Below are 11,713 nucleotides of genomic sequence, written 5' to 3'. Positions count from 1 at the left end.
GCAGCTCTCACTAACCATGTGGACACTCATTGATCAGCTGAAACTAGTTATTTTGTACAGGTGTCCAAATCTGGTTGAAATTAGAAACCAGCAATGTGTGTGTGTGTGTGTACAGACATGTGTGTGTTTGTGTTTGCGTGTACACGTGTGTGTGTGTGTGTGAGGGAAACTGAAATGAGTAAGGGAAAATTTTATTTGATTTATGAATTATGTATGAATGTCGACAGATGCTTTTGTTTTGTTTTGTTTTTTTTTTTGTTTTTTTTAGCTGTATGCATTATTCATTTACTGCGTTTGAACATTGTGTGTGTGTGTGTGTGTCATCATAAATGATTTGGGTTTTGTTTAGTTAAAGCTAATCATTGCCACTGTATTTGTGTCTATGAGTAGCCATTATGTGATTTTCCTTGTTGACCACATAGTTCATACTGATTTGTGTAATGAACCCTAGACCAGCAGAACTGCAGTCATAAATCACTGTCAATGCCATCCACAACAGCATTTTTGCTGTGTCACCTTAAGGTTGTAGTTGGGACTGCTTCAGGCAAGGCAGCCTATGAACTGGTCTCCACAGCAATTAGTGAGGCAAAGGAAGGTCAAAATGTCACCTTGGGGCCATCTTCATCAAGGAAAGCAAATGTCCAAATGCAGAGCTGTTCTCTTATATTTTGTTCATTGTAATACACTAAGTTCTATCATTTTTGTTCATTGTTGTAATACACTAAGTTCTATCATTATTGTTGATATGTTTATGATATAAGCAACAAATAACCAGAATTAATTCATGAGGCCCTTCATTTCATTGACAGTTTTTATTCTTTCTTGCTGTTCGGAATCTTTCACATGGCTGATTTAAATAAAGCATCCCTCCTACCCTGACCCCGATATACTCCACACTCCCATGAACAAAAAGAAGAAAAGGAGGGAGCAGGAGAAAGACAGACAGATATGTAAGTAAGTGTGAAGTGATAATAGTGCTTCTCCACAAAACGTAACACCCACCAGCAGCTGATGCAGATATTGCATTGGATGATAATACATTATTCATGTGATACATTTTGTAACATAAACCTGACCATGAGTGCCCCAGAAGAGTCAAGTTTCCATAGTTATTCTTTGCTCACATAAGCAAAGCATTAAGGGGCAAATGTTAGATATAAACCTTTTATTTGGTATCCGAAAAGGTAAAGTTGAGCTTTACAATCAGGATATTTAGGGAAAGGAAACTGAACTGTCAAGAGCTACTTAGAGAACTGATGAAAAGGTGAACATGAAACTGTAATTTGGAGTACTTCCCTGTTTTATTACATTCCTTTAACCTTCCCATCATCTTTGATGTTTATTCCATAAATTTCACACTGGGAAATATATATATATATATGGAAACAACAGACATTTTTTCTTTCAATTGCTGCCCCACCCCCGAGTTCTTGCCACCGAACAGAATCAGTGGAGCTACAAACAGAATCAGTGGAGCTATGGTACTTGAGTTAAAAGGAAGCCAGAGTTACCAAGATAAGCGCTGAGAGTTCCTATCAGCCCAGAAGTTGGTTCCCATCAAAATCGGCAGGCAGCCACTGACGAAAAAAGAAAAACAACAACTTTGGCTCCGGTGGGTTTGAAAGAAGGTTATCATCAGTCATCAGCAATGAAAGCCAATGGCTTGGAAGAGGGAAGGAGGGGGAAGATGCTGTATAAGGTGGAGGGAAGGAGGGAGCAAAAAGCCAGGATGCAGGCCTGTGACATGCACAGTCAGCTCAGGCTCCCCGATCACTTCCAAGCTGATAGTAAGTTGCTTGGGAAAGATAAAATGATTTGGTTTGAGTAGGGGGCTTAAAATAGTGCTGTGGTTGGAGATATGAAGAGGAGAGGCTGGGGGCAGGGTGGGTGAGGAGGGGAGGGGCTTGGCAAAGGTGTGATTTCCTTGAGCAGCACATCTGTCAGATTACTCCACTGGAAAGGAAAATGTGTTTCAGGTACAGAAGACTGGATTGGGGGAAGGATTTTCCTTTGGAAGATCAAGGAGAATGGGGGTTAGGATCTGGAAAGAAGACTGGATCAGTGGATGCTGATTTTGGGAGAGTGTATCTGTTCAGAATCACATGTACTGGATGTTTCTGAATGAAAGACTGGATTGCAGGGGCTCCATTTTAGAAGTCTAATGGAGCATGGGTGTTTCTGTATGGAACACGGATAGAAAAAAGTATCTCTATGTGGGTATGGGGAGTGTTTTCATAAATCATTGAAGACAAGATAGGATGGAGTGTTGATTATATATATACATGTGTGTATATATATATATATATATATATATATATATATGTGTGTGTGTGTGTGTGTGTGTGTGTGTGTGTGTGTGTGCGCTGTATGGAAGACTGATTTGAAGAGGTGTGTCCATTTGGAAGACTGGGTTCGAAGGACTGCTTACAGGAGTGGATGACTTTCATGCAGAAGACTGGATAGGAAGGAGTGGATTTCATATAAAGAAGACCAGATGGGAGTGTTTCTGAAGGGGACATGACTAAAGGGAGTGTTGGTGTATGGAAGACTGTTTGGAGGGAGTATTTCCACACTGAAGAAAGTATTTGTGTGTGTGTGTGTATGCATGCGAGGGGGAGAGATTTGTTGAGGTAGGTGAAAGGTTTGATGAACACCTTGATAGAACCCATGAGCATGAGTTAAGATTCACTGACACCTGCATCACACTGTAGCTGGAACAGGACATTTTCAGAATGGGTTCACTTAGTGTGCAGTATGGATTTCTTGTCTCCACAGATTTCTTGTTTCCGGATTTTCTGAATTTATATATATTATCTGTGTATGGGAATGGATTTCTCTCTGTATCTCAGGAACAATTTTTTATGATAATTTGGTTTTTAAGATGCATTAAATGCTTGCCACATTCTGCATCAGTTTTTTTTTCAAGAAAGCAATCAGAGTATTCATTAAACGTCCATAGAGGGAACCAAGTTTCAGTCACTTGCTCATGAACAAATATTCAGTTAACAGAATCTGCAGTTTGCCATAACAATTCATACTTTGAATTTCCTGCAATTATTACAACTGTCATGGCTAAGTGGTAAGTGTTGAGGAGTAACTGAAGAGTATTAGGGTTTGAACCCCATAGGAGGTTTAGTGGATGGGTTGAATGGCTGGCTCTTATACAGAGTCCAGTTTGCTATGGACTTGATCGTGAAGACATTGACCACGCAGTTACTGTGTTTCATCCACTTCAGACATACCTTGAGGAGTATCATTAAAATTTCCAGAACAACACATGATCTGCTTGACACCAGGATATTTTGTAATTAAGGTTACTAACAGGACAAAACAGTCAGTCTTTCATTCTAAGTTTTTGTCCATCACTCCAATGGATATATTGATGTATTATACATATGTCTGGTTGTGCATGTATGCATGCTTGTGTGTGAACGTATGTGCATGTTTATTTGTGTGGGTGACTGGGTTTGCACACATGAATATTATTAATGTATATGTATGCATGTGTTTGTGTGTGTGTATATATATATATATCACTATATGTGTGTGCGTGTGTGTGTGTGCACATTCATATTGTTAGTGTGTGTACATGTATGAGTGTATATTGCACAAGGAAAATAAGATATGAGATTCTCTCTGTAGGAATTTCCTCCATTGAAAAAGAATTATTTATATTGACTATATGTATACATGTGTGTTTCAGGGAGCAGCCCATTTTTTCCACCAAAGCCCACGTTTTCCAGATCGATCCGGAGACGAAGAAAAACTGGCTGCCGGCCAGCAAGGCAGCTGTGAACGTGTCCTATTACTATGACAGCACCCGCAGCACCTACAGAATCATCAGCGTTGATGGCTCTAAGGTCAGTGTGGGATTCTGATTCACCTCTGCTGATGGATATGATTATTACATTACAGAATACTTTATTATCTCCAATGAGAGAAATTCCGTTGGTTCATAAAAGACATGAAATTCTCAATAAATGTTAAGTTGACGGAAACCACACATTTAGTGATCACATGGCATCGTTTAGTTTCATTGTCTGATACTTGAAGTATTTGGGGTTACTCTTGAGAGGTTTTCATGAGTCGGAGGAAGGCTTTGTTTATTGTCTCACCATCTGTTTTAGGGGAGAGATGCTGCAGTGACACACCTTTCTTTCTGTCTGCTCTTCCATGTTTTTCTTTTGAGACTCCGGACATGTATCAGCTCACTTACATGGCAACCACACACACAGAGACTCTGGAATTGTTTGAACTCACTCAGATGGCTACCACACACACACACACACACACACACACACACACACACACACACACACACACACACACACACAAACACACGTACATTAAAGCATGCACATGTACAAGCATGCACACACATTCATGCATGTGGATATACTCATGTATGTGCATGTTTATTTGGATACAAAATTACACCTATGCTTACACTGAAGGCACACATACACGCAAGCGTGCATGCACACAGCACACAAACAACATAAACTAAAGCAGGCATACATGCAGTACACAAGCACACAAACCCTACTCTCTCTCTCTCTCTTTCTCACACACACACACACACACACAGACTCATGCGAGCGAGCACGCACAAATACACACACACACTACACACACACACTACACATACCACATAACTCCCAGCTTGTCCCCCTAACTCCCCCAACCACACACACACACACACACAACACATATACACCACCACCACCACCACCACCACCCCCCCGCAGAGAGGTTTGAGGCTGAAGGATATATAGAGTACACAGCCCACAGTATGGTTTGTTGGTGCTGCAAACCTGTCAGTTAAATCTCAGCTGAGTGCTTAAATGTCACACCTGTTTGTACCTTGTTCGCCCTTTCTTTTCTTTATTTCTGTCTGTCTGTCTGTCTGACTCTCTTCCCCCCCTTCCTCCCTCCCTCTGACCCCTTCTCTCTCTCTCTCTCTCTCTCTCTCTCACCTTATCCAAGGCAGTGACAGGTTTGAGCTTTATCAACTTATCAATAACTTACCGGTACATAATTTTCTAACATATATGTCTATGAATGTTGATAGGCATCTGAAGTATATAATGATGAAATTTAGATTTGGTGTTTCTGAACTGTTAGTTCATCAGCATCGTTATAGACAATCTAACATTTCTGATCAGATTTGTCGATTATGCAAAAAATCAAAGGAAGATGAAGTCCATTTTGTGCTAGATTGTGCAGAACTGAGAGATATCAGAGAACAATTAATTCCAGAAAAATATTTCAACAGCCTTGTTTATTCAAACTTATCTTGTTAATGTCATCTACAAACGAAAGTCTTGTTAAACAATTCACTCTTTCTGTATAAAGCGTTTAAATGTCGAAATGCCTTTTTAACAACATGAACATTCTGTGTATTTGTATGCGACTTTCATGTTCATCCCCTTTCTAAGGGGCTGTGGCCTTTATGAATAAAACATCTCCAGTCTTCAGTCTCTCTCCCCCCTTTCCCATTTCTCTGTCTCTCTTTCCACTTTTCTATCTTTAAGACAGTATGTGGAAGATGCATAAGGGTTTTCTCCTTTCGGTTTGTTTTTTTTGTTTTGTTTTGTTTTTTTTGTTACTGTAGGCATTTTAAATGCTTACGGATGTGGATCCGATATATCATAATATGCATACATACTATTTCTCACTTATTTGTGAAAAAATAACATTCATCATTGTTGGTGTGTCATTTCCAATATTACTATTATTAGATAAGGTATTGAATGATACTGATAGTCTTTATGTCTCATCTTCTTCTTTTCTGTTAGACTGTTTTTCATTTTTGTTTACAATTTTTATCAGCATAGATATATGGATGGATAGCATTATCATCTTCCTCCTCTTTGATCATCAATGGAAGGAGCGAGACTGTATGGATGTATAGTAATTGTTAGTCAACTTAGTGTATAGATGTATGGATGGATAGACAGATAGATAGATAGATAAGTATATGTGTGTTTCTTTTTGTGTGTTTCGCATCATGATGAGCAGCTTCAGGCACACACACAAAATACACTAACAACACAAACACTCTCTAAAAACACAAATGTAAAAAAATATTTTTAAAAATGCAAAACGCACACCCAATTTCATTTTGATATATTAAGTTACTGTGATGGGTTCAAAGACACCTGCTTGTACCACAGTTTGGTCATTTTGATTACTTATCAAGTGACTGTGATAGGTTCAAAGACGTCTCCATGTACCATAGTCTTATGAAATTACTGTGATGGGTTCAAAGACATTTCCATGAACACAGTCCTATGTCACTTACTTAGTGACTGTGATGGGTTCAAAGACGTCTCCATGAACCGTGGTCTTATGTCATGTTGATTACTTATTAAATCACTGTGATGGGTTCAAAGACATCTCCATGAACCATGGCCCAATGTCATTTTGATTACTTACTAAGTGACTGTGATGGGTTCAAAGACATCTCCATGAACCATGGCCCAATGTCATTTTGATTACTTATTGAATCACTGTGATGGGTTCAAAGACATTCCATGAACCACAGCCCTGTATCATGTTGATTACTTACAAAGTGACTGATAGGTTCAAAGATGTCTCCATGAACCACAGTCCTATGTCATGTTGATTACTTATGAAATCACTGTGATGGGTTCAAAGATGTCTCCATGTCATATTGATTACTTACTGAGTGAGTGTGATAAGTTCAAAGGTGCCTCAATGAACCAGTCCTGTGTCATGTTGATTACTTATAGAATCTCTGTGGTGGATTCAGAGACATGTCTATGAACCATGGTCTTGTGTCATTTTGATTACTTGATGAATCACTGTGAAGGGTTCAAAGACGTCTCTATGAACCACGGTCTTATGTCATGTTGATTACTTATGAAATCACTGTGATGGGTTCAAAAACGTCACCATGAATCAGGGTTTGATAATTTTGATAACTTACTAAGTGACTGTGATGTTCAAAGATTTCTCCGAGAACCACAGTCCTGTGTCATGTTGATTACTTATGGGTGATGGGTTCAAAGACGTTTACATGAACCATGGTCCTATATGTTTCAGGCCATCATCAACAGCACCATCACCCCCAACATGACCTTCACCAAAACCTCCAACAAGTTTGGACAGTGGTCAGATGCCCGGGCCAACACCGTCTACGGCCTGGGTTTCCCCTCGGAGTCAGAACTGACCAAGGTTAGCATTCTGGTGATGGTGGCTGTGGTGGGTTTTTTTTGGGTTTTTTTTTACTCTTCTTTTTACACTGCATTCATACATCAAGACATGTTGGGGGAAAAAAACCTGTGGCAGCAAAGAAACAGATATGTTTAGAAACAAAGCAAAACAAAACAGGAAAAGAAAAAAAAACAGACAACAAAAAACAGCACCTTATTGATTGGGGAAAGATACAAAAAGCACATGCCATTTTGTAAAATTTTTGATGGAAAAGCAGAAGCATAAGTCAAATGCACATGCAAATGACAAGAACCATCTGTCGGTTCCTTTTACTTCATACAAAGTGGCTTCTTTTCTTTTATAGATTTTTGCAGTATATTTTTAAGGTCGTTCAGTCAGCAAAGAATAGTTTTGTTTTTGTACTGATTTTTATGTAGGGTTCAGACACTTCCTTTACTGGCTCACATTTTAAAAAATCTTTTTTCTATTCATTCTGTTTTTGTGAGATTTTGTTTCCTGATTCTTCCATGCACAAGAAAAGAAACAGTGAATACCCAGCATCGTATATATTCCATTAATTCTCAGCTGCTGGGGTTGATAGCCAGTGAGAACTAGTGGAAGTGGAACAGACTGTGTGAGCCATTTGTCACTTTTCTACCTATCATTATTATTATTATCATAATTATTATGAACATATTTAGGGCAGTCTGTCTTCTTTTTTTTCTTTTTTTTTTTAAGGACAAGGACGGTGAGGGTTGGTTATTTTTCCTTATGATTCCTGCACCTCAGGAATACCTTGTTACGGAGGTGAAGTTGTAGAAAGTGACACTGGTGGCTTACAGTAGCTTTTGGACATGGTTTTTGTATTGAGAAAAGTTCAGGATTTATGAGTTCTGATAATGTTTTATGCTTCTATGCATGCGTGCACATACGCACACACATACACAGAGAGACACTGTGAAACATGGGTCATTATATCTGATGTTTGTGTGCATTGATGGGTGTCAGTGTGTGTGTGTGTGTGTGTGTGGTGTGATTTGGAGATAAGGGTGAAGCAGTAAACATAAATCAGATAGTAGATACCATGCCATTTGTCAGAAGCATTGCCCACATATCATGGGATAATCTAGAGAAGGGGAGCAGTCATAAACATAAAAAGTCATGTTTATCTGACAGACATGAAAAACAGCAACAGCTGGCATAAGTACACTTCGAGTCACCATCTTCTTTATGATGGAAGAAGACTGCTATAAATTACATTTTAAAGTGCAGTGAAAGAAGTTAGTCATGTAAAACCATGCTTTTTGTTATAAAGAATATTATTTTTTTAATTTTCTTTTATTTTTTATGCAGAAACATGAAACACTGAGGAACAAAGAATTTAGATAATCTTGTGCATTACAACAGTATCAAATTTTAATGATCAGGTTTATAATAGTTTGCTCAGTTTTAGCATTCCCACAATCTTCATTTTCTAAGTTAAATGTATCTTGAGGCCTTTACATTTGCTGTTGTTTAATTATCAACTTTATCAGATCCTTGTAGGCTAATTCAAGGCTCTTTTGAAAAATCTAAATATGCTTGGAAGTGCTTGTGATTGGTAGTATGTGTATGTGCATTTGTGTTTGGGGGGTGTGGGTGGATGCAGACCATCGGCTGCCCAAAAGGCTCTTCTATGGCGAGCTGCAACAAGGGAAGAGATCACACGGAGGTCAGAAGAAGCGCTTCAGAGATACTCTGAAGGTCTCTCTGAAAGCGTTTGATATCAACCCTGACTCCTGGGAGGAATCTGCAGTGGACCGTAACAAATGGCGCGCTGCTGTGCACAAAGGCGCCAAGTTGTGCGAGGCCAGCAGGACTGCTGCAGCTGTTCAGAAGAGGCAGGCCAGAAAGTCACGGGCAAACAAGCTCCCTGACAATGATATGCCTGTCTTTGTCTGCCCCAACTGTCAGCGAACATTTCGTGCGCAGATTGGACTATACAGCCATCTGCGCACTCACAGATAGACTCGTGAGCATCCTTCCCCCCACCCCACCACCACCCTCCCCCCATCCCCCATCTGGATGACAACGATGGTCATCATCGATCTCGATGGACACACCACCATGTGCATTTGTGTTTGGGGGGTGTGGGTGGATGCACATTTAACTTTCTGTTATCATATCACATATGATATTATTGAAGATCAGAATGGAACAATGTGGGTTGGGTATTTTCCCCCGGACTATGACACCACTTATCTGACGGAGCAGTGGCTGATATTTGTAGAACGACAACTAGCTGTTTGAGCCATCGAAGGACAGGATGAGAGTGTATTATGTAAAGTTTACCAGTCTTCAATGGTCCTTATGTTTAGGAAAGGGTTTGGATTGAGATTTGTGTGTGTGTTCACGCGCGCGCATGCTAAGCATGAACTTAAAAGAGACAACTTAATCATTGCTTGCATGTCCTGTGCGTGTGTGTGTGTGTCCCTCAGTTCATCGAGAAGTTCAAGGAGATCAAGGAGATGACACGTCGCTCTGTGGCATCATCCAAACCGAGCGCAGAGCTGAACGGAACAGTGGAGGCCCATGGTTCTCCCCAGCCCAGCCCTGCACGCTCCACTCTCCATCAGCGAACCAACAGTCTCTCCTCTATACAGGTCAGTGAAGGCCTTCTCTGGGGTCTGCCTGTGTTGATAAGTATATGTCATGTGTTTCACTTTAGGCTTAGACTATGCTTTTCTTCCCTTATATTGATACTGATAATAATGGATACCAGTCGAGTGCTTTCCTCTCAGTAAGGGCACCTGGTGGGTAAAGGGTGGAGATTTTTCTGATCTCCCAGGTCAACATATGTGCAGACCTGCTAGTGCCTGAACCCCCTTCATGTGTATATGCATGCAGAAGATCAGATATGCACGTTAAAGATCGTGTAATCCATGTCAGCGTTTGGTGAGTTATGGAAACAAAAACATACCTAGCATGCACATCCCTGAAAAATGGAGTATGGCTGCCTACATGGCAGGGTAAAAACGGTCATACACATGAAAAGCCCACTCATGTACATACGAGTGAATGTGGGAGTTGCACATGCGCGCACGCGCATGCACACACACACACACACACACACATATACACACACACACAGAAAGAGAGAGAGAGTTTGCATGGTTTTTAACTGCCATAAAAGAGATAAGAAAGGAAAAGGATGATGTGAATATATTTGTGTGCATGAAAAAATACATGTTTGCCATTATGTCAAAGTAATGACCACCGCTGATGGCATCTATTCAACAGAATTTACCATAGGTTGGAGTTTTCTGTTCTTTTATGTATGAATCAAATGTATGTTACTTTTCAGCTTTTCTTGTGCCTTTTGTTTTTTGTTTTTTCTGAATACGCTCTTGTTGGTCTTGTTTGATTTATGGTAATATGTTATTTTGTTATTTTTTGTCTTTTATATATTCACAGAGCTGTCAACCATATCACTTTTAACACACACATCTTGATTTCTACTGCAGGGTTGAGCCCATGCCTGAATTATTACACTTAAGTTTAAAACAGTAAAATAAAATGCTTAGTATTATTATGTGTTCCTGTTAGTTCTGGCAATTTTATTTCATTGGACAAAATATAAGCTAAAAAAACTTACTGCAGTACATATCATATGATACAGTATGTTTAGAATAAATCTTCATTATTTAGAATTATATGTTTATGTCGTTGGGGATTAGCAGTTGTGTATTTGTGCTGTGTGAATGCTTTCCATTGTGTGGAATAAGTGGTATCCTGAATTTTCTTGTTCTCATGCGAGACAGCTCTTGTGTGTTGGTGTGAAAACATTAGCAGTGTGAAATTCTGTCAATGCGCTGACTACACACATGTACAGCTTATGGTGCTTAAAACATCATGAGTTCTAAGCATTTTTGTTGTTCTTGTTGTTTGAACAACAAGAGGGATTCTCTCTTCACATGCTGAAATCGCCTTTCTTTTCTTTCTTCTTTTTCACTTTCTTCTTCTCTCTCTTTGCTACATCCTTCTCCTCCAACTCCTTCTCTTTCTTCTCCTCCTTTTCCCTCTCCTTGGTTTGCGATGAACAAATGGTAACGGTTGTTGTGATGTCAGAGTGACTCTCCACAGACGGACACCAACAACCTACGAGAGAGACGGAACTCTTTCACCCAGGGCAGCAACGGGGTCAACAGTGCACCCAGTCCAAACGAGGCTCAGCTCAAGTATGAGAACGATCGCCTCAAGTTGGCTTTGGCACAGAGGTAGGTATTTCATTGTTGTTCAGTTTTGTCCTCTCACTTTCATGAATGATGAGAACGATTTCCTCAAACTGGCTTTGGCACTGAGGTAGATATTTTTTCATTGTGGTTCAGTTTTGTCCATTAATGATGAGAATGATCGCCTCAGGCTGGCTTTGGCACAGAGGTAGGTATTTCATTGTAGATCAATTGAGTTTTGTGCTTTCACTTTCATGACTGATAAGAGTGACTGGCTCAGTCTGGCTCTGGCACAGAGATAGATATTTCATTATAGTTGTTGA

At 39.8% G+C, this 11,713-nt stretch overlaps 1 protein-coding gene across 2 annotated transcripts in view; it reads left to right on the top strand.

The window, feature by feature from the left end:
• The window catches only part of LOC143282155 (homer protein homolog 1-like), a 55,339-nt gene that overhangs the window by 28,276 nt on the left and 15,350 nt on the right, over positions 1-11,713 (top strand). For both annotated transcript variants that reach the window (XM_076587703.1, XM_076587702.1), the window contains 4 exons: positions 3,704-3,860; positions 7,069-7,200; positions 9,657-9,821; positions 11,302-11,435. In XM_076587703.1, coding sequence (XP_076443818.1) covers positions 3,704-3,860; positions 7,069-7,200; positions 9,657-9,821; positions 11,302-11,435 — 588 coding nt within the window. The remainder of the gene's footprint in view (positions 1-3,703; positions 3,861-7,068; positions 7,201-9,656; positions 9,822-11,301; positions 11,436-11,713) is intronic.

This window comes from Babylonia areolata, chromosome 5 (genome assembly GCF_041734735.1).
Source record: "Babylonia areolata isolate BAREFJ2019XMU chromosome 5, ASM4173473v1, whole genome shotgun sequence".
Lineage (NCBI taxonomy): Eukaryota > Metazoa > Mollusca > Gastropoda > Neogastropoda > Buccinidae > Babylonia > Babylonia areolata.
Note: the sequence above shows the minus strand (reverse complement) of the source record. Positions and strands in the feature narration are given on the sequence as shown.